At 41.1% G+C, this 23513-nt stretch overlaps 1 protein-coding gene across 1 annotated transcript in view; it reads left to right on the forward strand.

The window, feature by feature from the left end:
* ZC3H7A (zinc finger CCCH-type containing 7A) overlaps nt 1-23395 on the forward strand; it is a 35969-nt gene extending 12574 nt beyond the window's left edge. Inside the window, exons 3-23 of the mRNA XM_007462822.1 lie at nt 685-724; nt 2351-2548; nt 3736-3894; nt 4130-4210; nt 4306-4344; nt 4995-5028; nt 5513-5796; nt 7162-7366; nt 8463-8527; nt 9085-9271; nt 9930-10091; nt 11429-11625; nt 11907-12007; nt 12437-12618; nt 13030-13106; nt 14185-14318; nt 14731-14836; nt 17577-17685; nt 19331-19464; nt 21054-21217; nt 22489-23395. Of these exons, the coding sequence (XP_007462884.1) occupies nt 685-724; nt 2351-2548; nt 3736-3894; nt 4130-4210; nt 4306-4344; nt 4995-5028; nt 5513-5796; nt 7162-7366; nt 8463-8527; nt 9085-9271; nt 9930-10091; nt 11429-11625; nt 11907-12007; nt 12437-12618; nt 13030-13106; nt 14185-14318; nt 14731-14836; nt 17577-17685; nt 19331-19464; nt 21054-21217; nt 22489-22678 (2848 nt within the window). The 3' untranslated portion in view covers nt 22679-23395. The remainder of the gene's footprint in view (nt 1-684; nt 725-2350; nt 2549-3735; nt 3895-4129; nt 4211-4305; nt 4345-4994; nt 5029-5512; nt 5797-7161; nt 7367-8462; nt 8528-9084; nt 9272-9929; nt 10092-11428; nt 11626-11906; nt 12008-12436; nt 12619-13029; nt 13107-14184; nt 14319-14730; nt 14837-17576; nt 17686-19330; nt 19465-21053; nt 21218-22488) is intronic.
* Nucleotides 23396-23513: the final 118 nt, after the last annotated feature.

The raw sequence follows: 23513 nt of genomic DNA on the forward strand, positions 1-23513 counted from the left end.
ACTCTTTCTGTTAAGAAGCTCGGTCTCTAACTGGCCTTCATGAAGCACGTCAGTGACAGGACCACAGCCCGGGTGGCCATGTCCAGGCAGAAAGGCCTCTTTGTCCCTCCTGGGAAGGGGACATTCTTCCCCTCTGTTCTATAGTAAATTGAATCAAATAGTACTAGTGGTTCTATACTATTTTAAAACTTTTTCGGCATTTGAAGAATTAGGCTGTCTTTAATTAGGAGTAGATTTGCATGGAAAATGTTATACTTACTCAAGAAAATACAAAGGAATAGTTTTAGATTTTTTTTTCTCATGACTACAGTTATATGTGAATAATGGTTGTAAAGGAGAAGTAGGTCTTTAAAATGTGCTTTGAACCAGTGGTGAGCTCATGAGAACCTCAGTTTTTTTTTTTTGTTTGTTTTTTGTTTTTGCGGTATGTGGGCCTCTCACTGTTGTGGCCTCTCCCGTTGTGGAGCGCAGGCTCAGAGGCCATGGCTCACGGGCCCAGCCGCTCCGCGGCATGTGGGATCTTCCCGGACCCGGGCACGAACCCGTGTCCCCTGCATCGGCAGGCAGACTCTCAACCACTGCACCATCAGGGAAGCCCGAGAACCTCAGTTTTAAGATGACTCCTGGGTGAACAAATCCTGATAACAACCTGATCATCAGAATTTATTTGTTTCTTCTTCTTAGGTCACCGCTGTCGTATCCAGGAACACAGGAACAGTATGCGGTAAGGACTCTGGGAAGGTCTGCTTGAGAACTCCACAAGTAGCCTGTGAACTGCCACATGTAGCCTGGGTTGGCAAACCCAGATGTGGCCCCCTGTCTGTTTCATAAATAAAGTTTTATTGGAACACAGCCACGCCCATTTGTCAATGTGTTATCTGTGGCTGCTTTCACGACATGGTGGTTGAGACAGAGACCTTGTGGCTCACAAAGCCTCAAATCCCTACTGTCTGGGCATTTACAGAAAAAGTTTGCTGACCCGTGTGTATATAAGACAACATTGTTTTTTTCCGGCGTACTTGGACAGTTGTCCTATTTTTTCTTTCCTCTATTAGTGTAGTTTTGAATTAATTTCTTTTGAGCCCCTTGACAATTACATTTAGCCTTTCATTTCATCAAAAATGAGGGGGACAGAATATGCTGAGAGGGAGAGTGCAGAGTATCTTCTGTTCTTCCTTAGAAGAGAAGTTGTAACAGAAGTAAAGAGGTGACTGGATAATTAGGGGAAAGAGCTAGAGAGGAATCTAGTTAGTTAGAGAGAAAGCCCAGCTGACTGGGTCTTGGACTAAAGGCCCTCAGTTCTGCAGACCGTTAGTTCCCCTGTGGCTTTGCATCTCTGTGGGTTTTGGTGCTACTGAATGTCACTCCTTTCTCTCTGCCTCCCTCCCTCCCTCTCCGTTCATTTCAGTCTCTCCCTTCCTTCCTTCCTTTTCTCCAAACAGACGTAGAACTGTAAAGTATGAGGACTAGCAATCACATGGAACAATCCTTTCATTTTACAAACGTGCAGTTGGGGTCCAGGGAGGTGAAATGGCCTGTCTCTCAAGTCACCTCAGCTGTTAAAGGTTCATCTGGACAGTTTTCTTTATTACTTTCATCAGCTTAGATGTGAATTCGTAAAATGAGACAAAGAAGAGCTGAATAGGACTTTGATAGGAAAGGACTTTTAAAATCTTAAAGCAATGATAGAAGTCCTGAAGGAGACTTAAGAACATTTGCCCCTACCAGAAGAGTGTGTATACTTACACAGTAAGAAAAAGGTTTGCCATCCCCTCCCCATAAGTCAGTAAATGACCTGAACATTTACAAAAGAAGAAACACAAATGGTCCATAAAAATGTGGAGAAGTTCAACCTCGCTGGTAATCAGATACACATATAAAAAAGGATACCGTTTTTCACCTAGAAATGTGTAGATTTTATGTGTGCATGCTCATGCACATGTGCACACGTGTTGGTGGAGGTGCTCTGAAGCAAGCCGCTATAAGTATTCATTGTTGTTGCCTTTTTGGGAGACAATTTAGAAATACTAGTCAGAAGCCTTAAAATCCTCATTCCACTTGTAGGAATTTAACCCAAGCACAGAGCTGGCAATGTCAACAAATATTGACAAGGTGCTTTTGCAGCACTTCTCTTAATAATGAGATATTGAATTTTTTCTTGGAAAAAGCAAGCAAGATGAAACCCTAGCTGAAATAGCAGTGACTTGGCCTGGATTTGATAATTTCTTACAACAGTGCTTCTTGCCCTGTCAGATTATTTCCTCTGAAGTTTTAGATACAAAAATTAAAATTTGCTTACACTCTGACTTGTTCCTTTAAGGGTTTCAAGTGGTAACTTTCTTTTTTTTAGGTATATTTACATGCTCTTGTGAGAAATCTTTTTAACGAAGGAAATGATGTTTATCGGGAACGTGATTGGAACAACTCTATGAGCCAATATTCAGAAGCTTTGAGTATAGCTGATTATGCAAAGTCTGAAGAAATTTTAATCCCTAAAGAAATCATTGAAAAACTATATATAAATCGTATTGCTTGCTATTCTAATATGGTGAGTTGTGATTTTTTTTTTTTTTTTTTTTTTTTTTTTTGCGGTACGCGGGTATCTCACTGTTGTGGCCTCTCCCGTTGCGGAGCACAGGCTCCAGACACACAGGCTCAGCGGCCATGGCTCACGGGCCCAGCCGCTCCGTGGCATGTGGGATCTTCCCGGACCGGGGCATGAACCCGTGTCCCCTGCATCGGCAGGCGGACCCTCAACCACTCTGCCACCAGGGAAGCTCGAGTTGTGATTTTTAAAGCAATGTTTCTAGAGAGAAAAAAGGTTTTCAATAACATAGTATACTAGCAAAAGTCAGTTTCCTAATTTCAGTTTTTAAGAAAGATGTATTAACTGCTTTTAGAGTGGCCTCAAGCTTTGAAAAATCAGCTTTGGCCAAATGCTTAGGGATTTAAAAATAATTTGTTTCTTAGATACTGGTGCTTGGAGATTCCCTTTTGAGTATGGCTTTTGGTGGGGGGGGGGTGTCTGCTCATAAAAAAGTCAACCTAGGAAGATACAGGTGTTCACAGATGGGTACAGGGTACCCATCAGGTATCTCTGCTGACAGTTTGCTTCTTAGTCAAGATTCTCTTAGGAGCTTTTTTTTTTATAGCACAAAACAGTAGTTAGCCTTCAAAAGAATTAACACAAGCTCTTCACATGTCTGAACTTAGAAAGCAATATTTTGATGTGCTTATAATTTTCACTATAGACATTCAGTAAAATTTAACCATGAATTTAAGAAAAGTATCCATGTCGTCACCTAGTTCTTTGCTAACGAGCATTCATTGATGATTTGTTTTCTATAATATATTCCTCCTCAACTAGCTGCTTGGGAGTTACATTTCCATTTAACATTTTAATGAGCTCCAAAAAGGGGGTAGCTACAACTGGGAGCAAAATAGGACAGGCGAGTGACACGTGGGGGCCTCAGCCATACCTGGAAAGTTTTATTTCTCAAAGATCTGGCGTATTTTATGGCCAGATGTCTGGGTGGTGGGTACATGGGTAGCCACGATATTCTTTCTACTTTTGTGTATTTGAAATTTCATAATGAAATTAATTTTTCAAAAGACAAATAATACCACTAACTTTAAATTTAAAGGAAAAGTCTGAATTTGTTTCCATTTGCAGGGAGACATCATCACAAGACGTGAACTGTTTGATTGCTAACTTTATTTGGTCTTCCTCACCAGGGTTTCCATGATAAAGTTTTAGAAGACTGTGATACAGTCCTCACTTTAAATGCCAGTAACTGCAAAGCTCTCTATCGGAAATCTAAGGCTCTAAGTGATTTAGGAAGGTACAAAGAGGCTTATGACGCTGTGGCAAAGTGCTCCTTGGCAGTGCCTCAGGTATGGAATTTATGTTTTAGTTCATTCATTTACATCATAACCATTTTATTGATTCTGTGTAGAGAAATGGCCTTAAAAAGTTACATCTTCCAGCCAGCCAGCCACCTGCTGCAGTTGGGAATAATTGCCCATAAAACGTGTCTTGACAGAGTATAAGTTAGAACTGTTTTGCCTCTTCGTCTTTACAGTTAGTAAATATAGCCCTCCACTAATCATGTATTCTCACTTTTTTCAGGATGAACATGTAATAAAACTAACTCAAGAACTAGCTCAGAAATTGGGATTTAAAATAAGAAAAGCATATGTTAGAACTGAGGTAAGGTGGAGTTCTCTCCATAAGGTATTTTTTTGTTTTGTTTTGTAGCTTGGAGTCAGTTCTGGTTTTAAATTAGCTTCTTAATTTTCTTTCAGCTCTCACTAAAAACAGTTCCTGGGGATGGGGCTACAAAGGTAAGGTTATTACTCTTGTAAGAATCCTAATTAAAAACAAAAGAAGAAGAAAAGATAGAAGCATTAGTAGTTTTGTTTCTCATATTTTTGGTTTATGTCTATTTTGAGAACTTTTTATTCCTCAAACACAAAAGTGGCCAGAGCTTCCTGCCCTAGAAAAAGAAAACAAACAACTCAAGTAATATCTGTTACTCTCAATCAACATTTCCTGAAGGCCAATGGAGCATTTTACAGGATTTTAATAGATGTTAGGTTTTATTAGAAAAAGTGGGTCAGGGCCACATACTAATTTTAGGAGTCATTGGGTTAAGCATAATTAACAAGTTGTTTTTTAAAGGTAAGTCTTCTTAGAGCTGTGAGGCTGCCACTGTGAGTTGGGGAGAGAGTGGTGGCTAGACTAGTCGCTCTGGAACTAGAAGGCTCCTCACTGTCCTTTGAGAAATACTGGGCCACAAGAAACAAGTGCCAGTAGGCCAGCACCGTTTAATGCCATGTATTACAAAGGTTTACATGTTTTGTTTATTTCTGTCTTAATTGGAAGGAGGTCAAATGTGAGAACCTGCATTGCTCTCTTAGAGTGAGTTTTATAGCTTGCTTTATGGTTTAGAGTCCTGAAAATACTATGATCTATTATTTGGTTTAATTTCTAGGCTTTGAACTGTTCTGTGGAAGATATTGAGCCAGGTACGTTTTCACACACATCCTCTTAATCTGAAAAGTGCCAGCCTTAGACGTTATGTACATTATAGTGTTGTCAAGTAAGATTGCTGTGTGGTTATTAGTATTAAAACAAGAGTAATTTCAAAAACCACCTCTGTGCTTCTGGATGTGCCAGTGAGTGAGTGACAGTACTGGATGTCAGTGAGCAATCGTTCGATAACCACTGTGGCTTCCCCACCCTCTAGTAGCTCCATCCAAAAGGGGCCTAGGCGTTTTGAGAAAGAAGGAGAAGTTTTCACAAGTCAATATATCTATTCCTGTGCAAAACAAATTATTTTTAGGATTACTTGTACTCTTATTTGAATTGCTTTCACTGTTGTATCTGTTTATTTTTATAATTGCTTTCATATTTTCACCTAGCTCTTCATTTTTTCTATTATTGGCTATTAACACTAGTATTACATAAATACGCTGAAAATAAGTGTGTACATGTCCATCCACGTTACAGATTTATTAACTCCGAGGCAAGAAGCTGTTCCTGTTGTTCCTGTACCTGCATCCAGTTTTTCTCACCAAGTTGGAAATGAGCTGGCCTCAGTTCCCATTATGCCCTTAACTTCTATTTTGCCACTGCAAGTGGAAGAGAGTTCTCTGCCATCGACAGTGTTGGCAAATGGAGGAAAGATCCCCTTCAGTATGCCGGAAGCATTTTTGGATGATGGAGATATGGTCCTTGGAGATGAAATAGATGACCTCCTTGATTCTGCACCTGAAACTAATGAAACTGTTATGGTAAATTTCAGTGTGACTCCTTTCTTCTGAAGGCAGGCTTTTTTTTTTTTTTTTTTTTTTAATTGTAGTATAACCTGCTAGGTATTTTTAGTATTGACTATAGAGTAAGCTTTGGGTTTTTTGAAAATTACTTTTGTTGTTTTCCAGTGGTAACTGGCTAATTTGTTCATTTCTTTAAATAAAAAAGGGAAACGTGCTAGGAATCACATATTATGGAAATGGTAAATTTAACTTTCTGAAAAAGAATAGGCATTTGACATGTCAGGCAAAATGAATTCATGGATTAAGGACTTCTCATTCCTTAAGGATAATTCTCCTGTAACCATATATCATAAAGCAAGTGTCAGCAGACTTTGGTCCACAGGCCTGATCTGGCCCGCTGCCTGTTTTGTATGGCCCATGGACTAAGAATGGTTTTTAGATTTTTACATGGTTGAAAGAAAATAATAATAATAATAATAATATTTTAAGACACATGAAAATATTTCATGACACTGTAGTAACAGAGTTGACTAGTTGTAAGAGACCATGTAGTCCACAAAGCCTACAATATTAATATCCAGCCCTTTATAGAAAAGTTCACTGACTCCTGCCATGAAGTATATTAAAATAGTGGCAGCAGTAGGATGATGATGGGGGGGAAACTCAGAGCTGGTTTCCAGGGTGGGTGAAACCAGTGATGTCCCCGTGGAGCTGACAGAAGATGTAAAAGGCAGACATATGGGGGGTTGGTTCCTACCACTTTGATCTTGGGTAGGTTATTTCACCTTTCAGTCCCTCGGTTTTCTCATCTGTACCGTGGCAGCCCTAGTAGGATACATCTCAGAGGGTTAGGAGGATTAAATAGATGGTATATGATTTATCATAGTGTAAGGCACACGGAAGCTCTCCAAAAATCCTCGCTCTGTGGGGGAGGGGCAAGGTAGTGTTCCATTTGTTCTTGTGAGGTTGTACATTCACATCTCCAGAAAGATGGTCCCCACTTTTCCAGGCTGCTCCAGCTCCCTTCTCTTCAGCACCCTTCCTTCCACTCCAGCCCCACACACATCCTCACAGTTCCTCTTTGATGAAGCCAGCTCTCATGTAGGGAATCCTAAGGAAGTTTTGAAAATGAACCATGAATGTCTTATTTGGATTACAGCAATATTAGACATCACATCTCCATCCTTTTTAAAAAGTAGGCTTGAGAAGAAATCAGCTCTGTAGCTTGGATTCTACCACTGAGTCTTGATATTGATTTCAACTTTGTTATGTAACAAAATCACCCAGTGAAGTAATTTGTTTTTATATGCTGATATTAAAAGCGGTTTGGCCCGCTTGGAACTGAGTTTCATGGACCTTAATCCAGTCTTGTTTCCTCTCCAGCCATCAGCCTTAGTCAGAGGCCCCCTCCCAACGGCCAGCGTCGCTCCGAGCATCCCCTTCTCAGCGTCTCTTTTGGGCGCCTTGCCCATCGGTGCAAGGTACGCGCCTGCACCCTCCTTCTCGGAGCTGTATCCGCCTTTGACTTCATCCTTAGAAGATTTCTGTTCTTCTCTAAATTCATTTTCAATGAGCGAATCCAAACGAGGTAAGACTTGAGCCACTTATATAAACAGTTACAGTTCATTTTCTAAAAAAGACAATTTGGTTTGACTGTTGTTTAGCTAACTCCAGATAGTTGGTACTTGAATTATTTTTATTGTAGCTGAAAATACGTTGTAGTTCTAAAATCTAAACCCTCCTGTTTCAAATTCACCTGGACTTAACTGTGCCATTGTGGAGATCAAGAATCAAAGCCCTGAGAGTAGGAATGTATGTGGCACTGGTTTTTTTATAGGATAGTTTGTTAAGCTGGGTGTCTGTTGTTTTGGGGGGTGAAATGACTTTTAATGTGTTCTCTAAAAAAGGGATACCCCATCTAAAGGGTCTTAAAGACAGGTTATCCTTTTAAATTCTAAACTAGGCAAATACTTAGTTAAGACTAATTTAAAATCAGTGTTTAAAATGATAATAGATCCATCTATTTTAGGCTTCATCCATTGAGCTCAGCAAAGTATGCCTGGTGCCTTAGTTTTGCAAGGGATTGCTGAGGTTTTGGCCTGACTCCTGTTTCTGTAATCCTAGGCTTAATATATACTTTAAACAATAACAATAAAAATCTTCATATTTTTGTGAGACTTTGTTATGGTTAAAGGGATAAAAATCAAAATAATTGATTTAAAGATTGACAACTGAAGAAACTAAAATTTGTGGGAGACAAAAGGGCAGAGAGAAGGTAACTGAGTGGTAGACTAAGAAAAAGAAAGTAATTGAACTTTATTGATTTTCTTAATGTTATGATGAGTTCCTGCATATTTTCAAAAGGAGAGGCTCCTTTCCCATTTTGAATACGAATTATTTTCTTAGTCTTTTTAACAGTCCCACTTGGTAGGCCCTGCCTTAGCTTATGTCTCTGAAAATCACTTTTTATCTAAATTTGTTTGTCTAAGGGTTATTTATGCCCTTGGTTTCTAGAGGAGAGGAAAGACTCCATAGCCCTCTTTGAGTGTCAATCATGAGCAAGAAAGCTTCTTGGAATTGGGATGGGAAAATAACGTGGGAAGCCACAGTTAGCTACTAAGCCCTGATGTTCTTATTACATGATTAGAATGAAAAGGTCTGTTGAAGTTTTTTTATTATTTTAGATCTGTCCACCTCAACTTCTAGAGAGGGAACACCGCTTAACAACAGTAATTCTTCCCTTTTACTTGTAAGTGCCACTTCCTCTTTTGTAAATACGTCGCTTAAATTGCAAATAGGTCTTTTACTTAAGTAACTGAGTTATTTGAATGAACGTGACCATCTCCCTGAAGTTTTGTGTGTGCTGTGGTAAAGAGTGCTAAAATAAGACTCTTCTGGAACATCCAGTAATAAATGCTTTGTGTTTAAGGCTGGATCTGTCATAGCAAATTAATCACAATCGCAGGCAGTGTAAGAGGCTTTAGCACAGCTTGAACGACAAGGAAATACAAGATCAGGGCGTGAAAAACATGTTGGCTGATGAAGCAGAACAACTACCCGTCACTTATAACAACTCATGGAGCATCCAAAAAAGTGGGGGAGGGGCCTAGAGACCCAAAAGAGAGGAAAATGTAGAAGGAAATGGTTTTTAAATAGAAACGCAGTAAGGACAGAATAGTCCCAACTTCAGTCTGTGCAGAATGTCTTATTTCTCAGATGCATCTGTTTCCTTCTTTAGTGATAGTGCAATATTTGTTGGCTGTTTTTTGTTTGTTTGTTTGTTTGTTTTCTTAATTCTTCTTGCAGATGAATGGACCAGGCAGTTTGTTTCTTTCTGAGAGTTTCCTGGGAATGTCAAGTCACCCTAGGAATGACTTCGGAAACTTTTTTGGAAGTGCAGTAACTAAACCACCTTCTTCAGTGACCCCAAGACATCCCCTTGAAGGAACCCATGAACTGAGACAAGCTTGCCAGATCTGTTTCGTAAAATCAGGTCAGGACCAAACAAAGGAGCAGACAGGATTAAAGCAGTCAATATCCTGAGAGTTCTTAGGAATTTGTAGATACATGTGGAAACACCAGCCATTGTGATTCTTCAATCTGAGTTCTTTCTAAAGAAGCAGCAGTTATTGATTAGGGACCTTTGGAGTTTAATAGGATAGGCCGCTGCTCTCCTTTGATAAAATTTTATGTATAGAATCATATGGAATAGAATATTTACCTGACCATAATGTTTGTTAAAATTAAAGTACTTTCTGTTGGATTATTTCATATCTTTACCCCTAAGTCAAGTGATACGAACACAATTTATTCTAAACTCGACTCGACCAAGTTAATTTTCTTTCTTAGTTGCTTATTTAAATGAGTTCTTTACCTTTAAAAGCCATCAAAACTCCTATGCTAATCGTTAAATAAGGGTTATGTTTTGGGAAGACTGGTGTTTTGTCCTGATCTTTGTTTTGTCTGACAAACAGCACGAAAGGCAAAAGTTACTTCCATAGCTTGTTTACATTTGGGGGTTATGAAGATGGGATTTTTTAATGGGAATTTAATAATCATAATCCATCTGCTCACATCTGCTTATAAATGTGCCTGTAAAATGAAATGATACTTTTTGTGCATATGAGCAATCCTTTTTACATCTTTTTCAGGCCCTAAGTTAATGGATTTCACTTACCAGGCTAATATAGATCATAAATGTAAGAAAGATATTTTAATTGGTAGGATAAAGAATGTTGAAGATAAATCATGGAAAAAAATACGTCCAAGACCAACAAAAACAAATTACGAAGGACCTTATTATATATGTAAAGGTATATGCTATAATTACTTAATTGGTGTACATCGCCTAAGCGGGAAATGATTTGCTACATTTGTTATAATGGTTCCAGTATTACTGTAACTAAAAATGTTTAGATAGAGTTAACAGAAAGTTCCTTGGATTGAGACATTAGTATTTTTTATATTATTTTTACCTTTGTTTTTAACTTGTTGTCTTATGGGTGTTTTATAGTTATTTATGGAAATGGGGATTTCCCCAGGTTTTAAACAGAAAACTGTCTCAAACTTTGGGTTCTCTGACATGGTCTAAACAGAATCAGAACACTGAACTAGGGCTTCCGTGGTGGCGCAGTGGTTGAGAATCCGCCTGCCGATGGAAGGAACGCGGGTTCGTGCCCCGGTCTGGGAAGATCCCACATGCCACGGAGCGGCTGGGCCCGTGAGCCATGGCCGCTGAGCCTGGGCGTCCGGAGCCTGGGCGTCCGGAGCCTGTGCTCCCCAACGGAAGAGGCCACAGCAGTGAGAGGCCCGCGTACCGCAAAAAAGAAAGAAAAAAAAAAAAAAAAAAAAAAAAAAAAAGAACACTGTGAACTAAGGTTGAAAATGTTGCTCTTTTAAGTTGTTTTTGAGAGAACTTAGTATTTTCATTTTTATCAGACCACTTCACCTAAACGAGCTTTGAATGTACCTAAACGACTTTTTAAACTTAGGTGGCGTACATCCGGGTATCAAGGCTTTTTTTCCCCGTCTGAAATAAAAATAATTTAGAATTGTGGCGCTGGTTTTTTGGTTTATTTTTTAAGAGTTAATACCATCCCTACATTGTAATATGTGTATCATGGTTTGAAGCTATCCATGAATTGTTATAAAAATTCAAGTGATGCCCTAAATGTGTTGTTTTTTAAAAAAAAAAAAAAACTTTTCTGATATTTTGTTGTTGTTATAAATTTATTTATTTATTTATTTATTTTTGGCTGCGTTGGGTCTTTGTTGCTGCGTGCGGGCTTTCTCTAGTTGCGGCGAGCGGGGGCTACTCTTTGTTGAGGTGCACAGACTTATTGCGATAGCTCCTCTTGTTGCAGAACACGGGCTCTAGGTGCGCGGGCTTCAGTAGTTGTGGCACGTGGGCTTCAGTAGTTGTGGCTCGTGGGCTCTAGAGCGCAGGCTCAGTAGTTGTGGCACACGGGCTTAGTTGCTCCAGGCATGTGGGATCTTCCCGGACCAGGGATCGAACCTGTGTCCCCTGCATTGGCAGGCGGATTCTTAACCACTGCTCCACCAGGGAAGTCTCCCTAAGCGTGTTTAATATTCATTGGCTTTGAAAAAACGGTCTGCGTTTTAAATGTCTTCTAATTCCCTGTCTTGCTAGATGTTGCTGCCGAGGAGGAATGTAGATATTTGGGCCACTGCACATTCGCTTATTGCCAGGAAGAGATAGATGTCTGGACGCTAGAGCGAAAGGGAGCATTCAGCAGGGAGGCTTTCTTTGGTGGCAACGGAAAGATCAACCTTACCGTGTTCAAACTGCTCCAAGAGCACCTTGGAGAATTTATATTCCTTTGTGAGGTACTTTCTCCAAACCTTACTTTCTGCTGTGAAATTGGTGGTAGCTTCCTACCCGCAAGCCCAGAAGTATCAAGTACTTAGCTCTGGTCCTGCCATATGATAAAGCATCTGCTCAGCAATGGTAGCCACTGCCATTATCCAAAAGAATACTGTTAAGACTTCGTACTTACTGAGTGTTATTTGGTGTAAGCATGTAATGTATAGGTATGTACATCATAAGCATGGCACGGAAGTTCTATCTCATATTATGTTTTCATGATAATTCTTCTTCTCTGTTTCAGAAATGTTTTGATCATAAGCCTAGAATGATAAGTAAAAGAAACAAAGATAATTCTACTTCTTGTTCTCATCCGGTTACAAAGCATGAGTTTGAAGACAATAAGTATGTTGGTAGTTTCTAATTTTTATAGTGACAACACAGAGTCTCTTTTTAGATCCAAATAAAACCAGAGTAGTATCCGCTCAGGCATTCCCCCTCTCCTTTTGTTGTTGTTCTGAAAGATGGTGACTATTTTTAAATGGTTAATAGGTTTTGCTGAGAATTTTAAAATGAATTATTTAATTGAAATTTAATACAGAAAAGCAATACTGATTTATAGCGTCTCATGACATGGATTTAGGTATTTTATAGCTTAACATATAATTATCCCCTCCCCTCCCCAGTAAAACAATTGCATACAGTGATTTATTTTTTCTGATAAAGATTTAAAATGTATTTTCAGTCTAGAACTTTACATTTTATACGTGTATGTACATTTCTTTTAAAGCTATGGCAGAACAATAGTAAAGTGTCACTCCCTTTTCCTCTTAGGTGCCTTGTCCACATTTTGCGAGAGACAACAGTAAAATACTCCAAAATACGTTCTTTTCATGGTCAGTGTCAGCTTGATTTATGCCGACATGAGGTTCGATATGGCTGTTTAAGGGAAGACGAGTGCTTTTATGCACATAGTCTTGTAGAATTGAAAGTCTGGATATTGCAAAATGAAACAGGTAGGTTTGTGTGTGATTGAGAAATGTCTCCTCAAGAGCGTCAGGGTTTATGAAGTGGTATTGGAGACCCTTCTCCAACAACTTGGTGTGGCAACACTGTTGACTTTATCCTGAGCTTTAAACCATGTACTCACTTCATCTTTAGAGTGGCCTATTTTGAGTGTGGTCTTGTATAAGTAATTGCTGATACAAGTTCATGTATGAAGTATGGGCTTGTGAGGAAGAAAGATTCCTCGGAAGACACCAAGAGCTATATTTGTAAATATTCCATTTTGAAGGAATAACGTGATGTTCATTCTTGGCAACAGATTATGCCAAGTGGGGTTAATTAAAGAATTGAGTCTGACTGTGCCTAGATTGGTGGCCTGTTATTGTGTAGAGGACCTAAAAAAAGGCTTCTGCGTTTCCCAGGTATCTCACATGACGCTATTGCCCAGGAATCTAAACGATATTGGCAAAATTTGGAAGCAAACGTACCTGGAGCTCAGGTATTTTTTCCTGTGTACTTTCTGCATTTGGGATCCTTTCTGGAATGGCCTAATTGATGTTAGTTGTCGGCAGATGCAGTTAAAACTTACATACAGTCCAGTTACTTTCTTAAAGTTTATTGAGTTGATTAATTTTTTAAAATTAATTAATTTTTGGCTGCATTGGGTCTTCGTTGCTGCACGCGGGCTTTCTCAAGTAGCGGCGAGCGGGAGCTACTCTTCATTGCAGTACACGAGCTTCTCATCGCAGTGGCTTCTCTTGTTGCAGAGCACGGGCTGCAGGCACGCGGGCTCAGTAGTTCTGGCATGTGGGCTCAGTAGTTGTGACTCGCGGGCTCTAGAGCACAGGCTCAGTATTTGTGGCGCACAGGCTTAGTTGCTCTGTGGCATGTGGGATCTTCCCGGACCAGGGCTCGAACCTGTGTCCCCTGCATTGTTGGCAGTCGGATTCTTAACCACTGTGCCATCAGGGAAGCCCCACTTGAGGAATTCTTAATGTGAAAAAAAAATTCTGAATTTTAGTTGATCATATAAAAGAAAAAAAGGCATCCCATAATACCCACCAAGCATGTAGGATAGGGAATTCCCCGGAAGTCCAGTGGTTAGGACTCTGTGCTTCCACTGCAGGTTTCGATCCCTGGTTGGGGAGCTAAGATCCTGCAAGCCGAGCGGCATGGCCAAAAAAATACTGTAGGATACAGTTTTCTTATTCAGCTTAATTGGCAAAACAGTTGGGGTCTCGCGCTGTGGGGATCCTTGGAATAAGGGAGGTGGATTGTGTTTGTAGTTTTGCTTACCACCCAGCCAAACTGCTTTACTCAACTACCCTCCGCCCAGCCAAACTGCTTTACCCAACTACCGCTCCCTGCCAAAAATCATCTGCTTTTATCATATTCTCTTGCATTTGGGTGGAGAACTGGAGATTTTAGTTATCAGATCATATATATATATAGTGGTCAAATCATCAAACCAGACAAAAACGGAAATTGTATGCTATTATGAAAAAAAATGCATGGTGATTGTGTTCTCAGAAAACTGGTTTTCTGTTAAATTAAAACTAATCTTTTAATTATTTAAGGTACTTGGCAATCAAATAATGCCTGGATCCCTTAACATGAAGATAAAATTTGTATGTGCTCAGTGTCTGAGAAATGGTCAAGTCATTGAACCAGACAAAAACAGAAAATATTGTAGTGCAAAAGCAAGGCATTCGTAAGTAGTTTGTGTGTGGAAATAGTGCCTGATCATAATGATCTGTTTCATGGGTGTAAAATCATGCATATAAGAAAAAAAGATTAAGACTTTGAAGAGAGCAAAGGAAAGTAGACAATTTAGGAATAATTGCAAAGCAAAAGGGAAGAGATTTTTAGAGTTTAGTAGCTAAGAATTCTGCACACAGTTCAAGTGTTTTTCCTGTATTTCATCATTTCCGTGTTTAGGATTCGTAGGGAATGTTTGTTTATAATTATCGACAGGAAATGAAATGACAGAATCATAAGGCATTTCTTTTAGAAGGGTTGAGGAAAAAAATCTCTGGTCCTTTAGGTACAAACTTTGTACCTGCCCCTTTATATTATGCCTTTGCCAGTGTGTTTTTGTTTTTTCTGAACTCCATTTTTCTTAGGTGGACCAAAGATCGTCGTGCGATGAGAGTGATGTCTATTGAACGTAAGAAGTGGATGAACATCCGTCCTCTCCCCACAAAGAAACAAATGCCTTTACAGTTTGATGTACATACGTAATTTTTAAGCCACTTTTTTTTTATTAGGCGTTTCAAATCATTAGAAAGTCATAGTAATTCAGATGGAAACTGGTACCCTTTAAATAATGCTCATCATGTTAATGAAATCGAAGTGGTCCTTTCGTTTTCCTTCCCGTTTTGAATGTGTGGTTCTGGGACAGTCTTTAGATTGATTGGAATCGTATGAGTTACTGAGGAAAAGTAAGTAGACAATGAACTAGAGAAAAATGATGGTCATGGCTCAGCTTATTTTCCAGTTGAATTACTTTGGGAGCAAATGGGAGAGAATTTCATTTAAATTTGATTCCTCAGCTTTGCTGTCAAACCCAGGGCCTTCCGTATTATTATGGATGCTGTTGATGAGTTGTTTTTTTTTTTTTTTTTTCTTTGGTTTTGCCGGACGCGCAGGCTCAGTGGCCATGGCTCACGGGCCCAGCCGCTCCGCGGCATGTGGGATCTTCCCGAAACGGGGCACGAACCCACGTCTCCTGCATCAGCAGGCGGACTCTCAAGCACTGCGCCACCAGGGAAGCCCTGATGAGTTGTTTTTATCACGCCTGTTTCTTTCACTGAAGCAATGGATGCTCGCTAAAGGATGCCCAACATTATAGGATTTTCTTGAAGTAACCCAAAGGAAAAACGCTCCATGTTAGAGCAATATGTTCCTCAAAAGTCCTTAGAATGAAAACACCAGACCAGCTTAATGTGTGGGTAGCATTTCACTCACTAGGTAGCACGTTTCAACTTGGTCCCCCTGGTGCCTTACGTGGTCTTAAAGACGATTGTCTGGGCAAAGCCCTGGAGCTGGCCCAACTTGCCTCTTCACAAGAGAGAGGGTCTGGAGGGATTTCACTGTGCAAGGGACACTTGGAGCCGACAGGGCGGAAATTTTCTGCCGCAGCGGAGGAAGTATGGAGAGAGCCTTTTGCCCAGAGAAGCAGTGCAGGTGGATTGCAGGATCCCCATGTAATGAGGCTCCCTCTCCCAACTGCCAGAGGGTTGAAGAAGAGGAGGGTTGATTTCCCATCACCCAGGGTACCTTGCTTTTTGTAAAACTTATACAAGTTATAAGGACAGTCTTTGAAGGAGGTGGTGTGTTTGTGTTTATCCACAGTGGTTTCAGCCCCAGATTTGGGTGATTTAATCCGTGGGTTATGTACGAGGGGAGGAAGGTTTATTGGAACCATTGATATCTTGTGCTTCAAAAGATAGTGGAGATTATGGGTGTATTCCTCAAACCTTTGCTAAGACGACTGGGAACAATTCTAGCTCATGAAGCAGCTGCCTAGGACCACTGATTATTCTCCCATCTTGGACGTGGTGTTCTACCTTGCAGTGTTACCGGAGCTTATTTCCTCTTTTTCCTACCATACTAGGTATTGCTAAGGGATCCTTTTTCTAAAAGAAGAAATAGTACTCTGTGTTTGTATGTGCGTAGACAGTGTGGTGAGGTGGAGAGAGCGTGTGCTTCAGAGTCTGCACGAAGGGCAAGTTACTCAGCCTCAGTTTGCTCATCTGTAAATGAGAATAATTGCATCCTAGGGAAGATACAGGAGATGGTGTTGTGTAAAAACCCAGCACAGAGCGGCCTTCTCCTTTATTTTCTCTTCTCCCTGCTCCTTATCGTTGAGTTTTGAAAGACGATGGTAAATGTCTACCTAGTAATACCTAAGTACTTATTGGGGATTGACTGGGAAAAGAATATAATACAGTCCATCACAAGAATGTTTTGTTGACTATTGACTTCATGCAGAAAATTGTAAGGGTTGCAGGGGTGGGGGTCCCTGACGTTGGTCCAAGGGAGGAAAGGAGCAGTGTTAAGTGTTGACTGCTTCTTGATTTTTAGTGAAAATGCTAAGCATCTACTATTACGTAAACTAATATATAGGGCCAACTCCTGTTGAAACACGGATAAATTAAAATAGGCTAACAATTAATTGTACTAGGATTTATGCTCTATAAAGACAAGTACATTGATGATATCTAAGACTGAGCTCTTGGTGACGGCGGTTTTCCTAGTCCTTAATAGTCATGGGTCTTAGGGGAGTCTGTGTTCTGCTGATTGCTCTCACTTTATTTTCCTACCAGTACACTGTATTTACTCTGTAAAGTAAAAATGCAAATAACCAGAAGAGGTATTATTTGAACGCTGTATAACTGGATGGCCTGGTTAGTGGAATAATTGTCTTTGAACAATGCATAGCTAGTGAATGATGGCCAAGATTAGCTGCCAGTATTGGTGATAAGTAAATGTCTGAGATTTTTTCTGACACTGTTTAGTACCTTTGGAGGAGTCTGCAGTTTCTTTATCGCTTCCCAAGCGCTGACAGGGAGGCATCCTGGGTGTCAGGTAGGGGAGAGTAGGATCCTTCAGGCTGGGGGGGCCAGAGACTTTGCATTGCAGAGATAAAATGTTCTGCTGTGTTAAAAGCAGATACTCTGAATCAATGAGTTTGTTGACATTTCCTTGTAAGAAAATGTTCCATATTCCAGTTTCATACTTACTTTCTTTTGGAAATTTTCTTTTGAAAAGTTTTGAGACAGAAAGCTTAATATCATCTCATGTATTGGGGGCTTATAGTCAATTTGAATAGAAGCAAATTAATCTTTTAAAATTATGTTCTCGGCATCAGCATGGATAATAATATTTACTTTGCTTAAATGTAAAAATTAGGCAGTTTTACTGAGTGTACTCTGTCTTAAAGTTTGTTCCTATTTTTCTAATACAGCTGTGCAATCATATTGCTTCTGGGAAAAAATGTCAGTATGTTGGAAACTGTTCCTTTGCTCACAGTCCTGAGGAACGAGAAGTGTGGACCTACATGAAAGAGAACGGGAGTAAGTTGATGATTAACCGTGGCCTTGACACCCGTGAAATCTAGCTTGCCTGAAAGTCTCTTTCCTCTCTGTAAATATGCCAACTTAACTGTGCACACAGAAAGCAGTCTGCGTTCTAAACCATTATACCATTTTATCAGTGAAGCAGAGTCTGACCTCCGATCATTTTTGCTTAGGTCAGATTCAGATACAAATACATAGGCCAGCATCCTCTGATGTCATAGGCGTGATTCATGGTCTGGGGAAGTTCAGCTCCTTTTGTGAATAGTCACCCCTGAATTAATCAGGTTATAATTGGAGGTCTCTTCAAGGAGCCCTTACTTGTAGAACAGGCCCAGATTCAAAGGCCGGAGGAGAGAATGTTTGTCTTGGTCAAACATCAGGTTTATTGTGAGAGCCTTTGAGAGGAGCCTCAGACAAACTTTCACTTACAACCAGAAAAGGTTTTGCTACCAGGATTATTGTTCTTCAGTCTTAAGTAAACTGATGGAAATTTACCGACTGCTTAAGATCTGTGATCTCTGGATTACAAGAAGCCACCTGATTTAAGCATGTCACCTATCGTATTTCAACCATGTAAAAATTCAGTGACTTGTGTGGACAGAACTCCTCTTGCTTGGAGTGGGGACATGGAGTTGGGCCTTACTGAAGGTGTCCTTGCAAATCAGGGCTCTTGCAGTGATTCCTGCTACCACTGGTCTGAAGGAAGAAGAATTTCCTAGTTTACCTCTAATCTTAGAAACACTTAGGCAGGCAGTAAAGCCGAGTTTTGACCAGATCCTCATTACCAGATTTTTTTTTTAAATGCAGTGGCTCTCAACTGGGGATGAATTTTGCCATACACACACCTCTCTCCCCTTGGGGACACTTGGCAACGTCTGGACATTGTCATGACTTGTAGGGCTGTGCTACTGGCAGCTAGTGGGTAGAGGCTAGGGGTGTTGTTAAACATCCTACAAGCACAAGATTGCCACCGACAGCGAAGAGTTTTCTGGCTCAGAACGTTGGCAGTGCTGAGGTTGAGAAACCTTGGTTTTATCACTTGACAGTAATGCAGATACACTTGTTCCAGTAGCTTGCAGCCACTGCCCAGCACCTGGTCATGGCTGTGTTGTTGTAAGTTGCACCCTAGCATGTCAGTCTTCTGGGACTGTGGCTCAACTAACAGGCTCCCATCAGGGTCAGAATCTCGGTCCTTATAGTAGGTTTCTCAGTAGACAGTGAGGAGCTGTGTAAGTAGCCTGTGTGGTTACAGCTGCGGTAGCAAGTGTTTAACATGGGGCATCGTGAAGCCATGCCGAGGCTTTCCTTTTCAGTAATGCCCTTGAAATGGTTTCTGAATTTTAAACACCCCCATAGTGTCTTGCAAATGCAGGGAGGAGTTAATCTTGAAAACTAACTATTAAAAAAGAAAAAAGAAAAGAAAACTAACTTTTGTGGTCTTACAGTCCTGAATTTGGTTCTTACCCCTGAGAGTCTGGAAATGGACTGTCTCTCCGTGTCTAAATACGATCAGTTTCCATTCAGCCCTCTCAAGTTTCTTTTGAAAATTGCACCGACTGATACCAAAAGAGTGCGTGTTCTTGTGTGTATTTAAATGGCGTATTTAAATATTTGCTGCTGAAAGGAGTTCATTTTTCTTTAGTACAAGATATGGAGCAGTTTTATGAACTCTGGCTAAAGAGCCAAAAAAATGAAAAAAGCGATGATGTAGCCAGTCAGTCAAACAAAGAAAATGGAAAACAAATTCACATGCCGACAGATTACGCGGAAGTGACTGTAAGTACCCCAGGTTGGTTCCCCTCACCTTTGCTTCCACGGCTTTCTTTTCTTTCCCACCTTCTCCAAAATCTGGCTCCCTCGCCCCCGCTCTGCCCTCCCCCTTATCTCCATCTTCTCTCCGTGCTGGCTCTCCACTGTTACTTTAAGTCTCTTCATCCTAAAAATGGCTTTCCTGGATCTTTTTTCCTACTCTGGAGCCAGGAAATTGTGAGTCCGAGTCCTGCTTCCCTCTCCTTACTAGCCTGTGACACTGGGCAGGTTACTGAACATCTCCGAGGGGGTTGCTTGTGATGGAGCCACGTAGTGTGATGAGCCTGCGGGTTTATCCCAGTGCTGGGCCACGGAAAGTGCTCAGGAAATGTGGGATCCCCCCTCCCCCAAGTCCTCTTTTTCTCTTATCACCGTCCTGCAGTCTGGCCTCTGCCTCTGGGTTCTACAGAGACATTAAGTCACCTGTGGTCTTTTACTGTTTTGTCTGTCTTTTAAATTTTTCAAAAAAGTGAAGGGGGTAGTATAATGACTGTCTTGAGCCCACCATCCCAGGTGAACCGATGTTAGTTTGTTGTGTTTGCTTCTGTAAAGTAAATAAAATGTCACAGATAAAGTTGGAACCCTAGTTGTCCCCGTTTCCCAGAGGGACCAGATCCAGTGTATATTTTTCCAGGCCATGTTTACATATCTTGGACTGTTTATTCCTAACCTATTGCTCTGCCTGGCATGTTGTTTTTAAACTGACAGGCATATGCGTTACTCTGCTCCTTGTTTCTTGTTTTGTTTTTTGTCCCTCTCCGTATTGAGTCATTCAGATGCGGGTAATGGACACGTCTCTGTGCATGATACGCCCTGTGAACTCTGCTTTCTCTGCCAAGGCTCAGCACTGATCCCCTCACCACCTTTTCTTAAGTACTACCAGGGTTTCCAGAGCCAGGGTCACCCCAACTTACTGGGTCATGAGGTTGACCTGTCTCTGCGAACCTGTTCTTACCCAGTGTTACAGGGCATTTGGGAAATAGTCAGTACTACTCAAACACTGCACGCTTGCATATGTGGGAGCACAGGGTTCCTAATGTGTGGGTCTCTGCCCCCAGGGTGGTGTCTTCCCAGCACGTGTACTTCCCTGGCCCCTGGCACAAGTCCTGGCCCATAGTAGGGGCTCAGTTCATGTGCATGGATCAAGTTGCTCATCCTTCTGCAGTGGGCGAGTCCCGGGTTTTCACATCCTCTCTGCTTTCCCTCATGGTATTAATCCTCCCCGGAATCCTTGTTTGAACCTGGCCCCTTGTCCTGCCGACAGACTCCCTTGTTTGCACACCAGCTCCTTGCCAGAGACTGCCTGGACCCCTGGCCCAGTCCATCGCCCCTGCTCTCTGCTTCCTGTGTGCTGGCCACCCTCTCCTTGGTCCTGCTCTTGACTTTGAGTTTTATGTTCTCACCCAGCTTCCCCCACTGGACAGGCTCCCCAAGAGTAGAGTCTGGGTCTTAGGTGGAGTCGTTTCTAGTTGTTTTGGTGCCTGAACACATGTGACCCGTTAGGGGCCACACAGACAGCAGCCACTGACAGGATGCGTGTCTTCCGTGCACTCTAGGTGGACTTCCACTGCTGGATGTGTGGGAAGAACTGTAACAGTGAGAAGCAGTGGCAGGGCCACATCTCCTCAGAGAAGCACAAGGAGAAGGTTTTCCACACTGAAGATGACCAGTACTGCTGGCAGCACCGCTTTCCAACAGGATATTTTAGTATTTGCGATAGGTACGTGGGTCTCTTCAGTTTCCCACATGAAAACTGCTGACCTTGTGAGTAGACAGAGTATCTGGGTGATAAAATCTTCTAATCCTGGATGCTTGGATTTGAGCTCCAAGTTTAGTTGCTCCTTGAACATTTCTTCATTCTTCTGTGTTACATGAAAAGATTCACTAGTCTGCCGGTACTGGTGTGAAAGTCTTAAAGATAACCAAATAGGGAAATAAGTTCATTCAAGCTTGCCCAAACGATCTCTGAGATGGCAGTGGAGATTCTCTGACCCTTCACAATAATCTTTCTCGTAGTAGATGTTCATCAGTTTTGAAACTGCCTTTGAATTATATTCCAAGTATAAATCTGGAACTAGTCTTCCCTGGTGGCGCAGTGGTTGAGAGTCCGCCTGCCGATGCAGGGGACACGGGTTCGTGCCCCGGTCCGGGAAGATCCCACATGCCGCGGAGCAGCTGGGCCCGTGAGCCATGGCCGCTGAGCCTGCGCATCCGGAGCCTGTGCTCCGCAACGGGAGAGGCCACAACAGTGAGAGGCCCACGTACCACAAAAAAAAAAAAAAAAAAAAAAAAAAAATCTGGAACTTTCTCAGGTCAAAGGAAAATATTAGTATTTTAAGTTTACTGAGAAAATTTTTCAGTGAAAAGCTAGATAATTTTGAATTGCTCCTCATTTTGTTGTTGCTGTTTCTATTTGACTCCCAAACTTAGATCCATGTGATACATAGAATTATTATTATTATTATTATTATTATTATTTTGCGCTATGCGGGCCTCTCACTGTTGTGGCCCCTCCCGTTGCGGAGCACAGGCTCCGGACGCGCAGGCTTAGCAGCCATGGCTCAACGGGCCCAGCTGCTCCGCGGCATGTGGGATCCTCCCGGACTGGGGCACGAACCCGTGTCCCCTGCATCGGCAGGCGGACTCCCAACCACTGCGCCACCAGGGAAGCCCTGATACATAGAATTATTGAAGATATTTTTTACTTCCTGCCCCTTCTGATTTCTTTCCACTGCATCAAGAAGGAGCATAGTCTTTTTTTCCCCAGCAATCTGTATTTTTCATTAAATAGTGCATTTAAATAGTTTAAAGTACTAATTATTGTAGATGTCAAGGCAATAAAATATTCATTTTTCTAGGATTAAGATTTCGAGCTAAAAGTTTAATGCAAACCATAAAGGTAGTGAAGAGCACATTTTAAAGATTTTTATAAACAACTGGTGGACGCTTACCAAGCTGGTGGACGCTTACCAAGCTGACTTGTCCTAACAGGTATATGAATGGTACCTGCACGGAAGGAAGCAGCTGTAAATTTGCACATGGCAATGCTGAACTTCATGAATGGGAAGAGAGAAGAGATGCCCTAAAGATGAAGCTCAACAAAGCACGAAAAGATCACTTAATTGCCCCCAATGATAATGACTTTGGAAAATATAGTTTTTTGTTTAAAGATTTAAACTAATATGCTGGCTTTTATGTATGTTACCTAATCAGAGCATTGACCAGAAAAATTGAAAGTGTTGTAAGGCACGTAGCAGAGGAGCTGCAGATTTTCTGCTTGTATTGGCATCTCTCGTCCCTCCTGAGCAGCAACCCACAGTAGGTAGGAAAACGGGCTGTTCGACAGGTCTGGCCAGGCTCTCACGGCATCAAATGGCAAAGTGACCGCTACTGTTGCCATCTGTTGAACAGACTTTTGGATGAATTGTGTTGGGGAAGAGGATATGGTTATATTGAGGATGACTTCTTGAGTTGGTCCTTCAGATAAGAATCACGATGGTGAGAGAGAAACACTGTACTAGGATCAGAACACATGATGGATGAAGTTCTTCACATGTTTTAAGAGGAATAAATTTGTCTAATATAATAAAGTTTGCTACTTATCTGTATGTAGGTTGCTAAAAAGGATTTTCTTAACTCAGATTTTAAGCCAAATAACCATTTAACACTAGTATATGTTAAATGGGGTATTTTTCTGTATTTGTATGTTTCACTATAATAAGGGAATTGAGGATAATGTGCATTGAGAATATTTTGAAAAATAATCAGTTGACTCAAATTTTATTTCTTGGTCTTTTGCTGTTTAAATGATGATTTTGAAAGATTAAACTTGTACTGTTGGTATTGTGTAGTGTATGGACCAATACTGCCCGTAATAAAGATTTTATATATAGATGTCTTTCATTTTTTTGGTGTGGTCCTTGCCAATTCCTTAAAGAATTGTTAAAACTGGGTACTAGGGGCTTCCCTGGTGGCGCAGTAGTTGAGAGTCCGCCTGCCGATGCAGGGGACACGGG

Source organism: Lipotes vexillifer, unplaced genomic scaffold (genome assembly GCF_000442215.2).
Source record: "Lipotes vexillifer unplaced genomic scaffold, Lipotes_vexillifer_v1.1 scaffold306, whole genome shotgun sequence".
In the NCBI taxonomy this organism is placed as follows: Eukaryota; Metazoa; Chordata; class Mammalia; order Artiodactyla; family Lipotidae; genus Lipotes; species Lipotes vexillifer.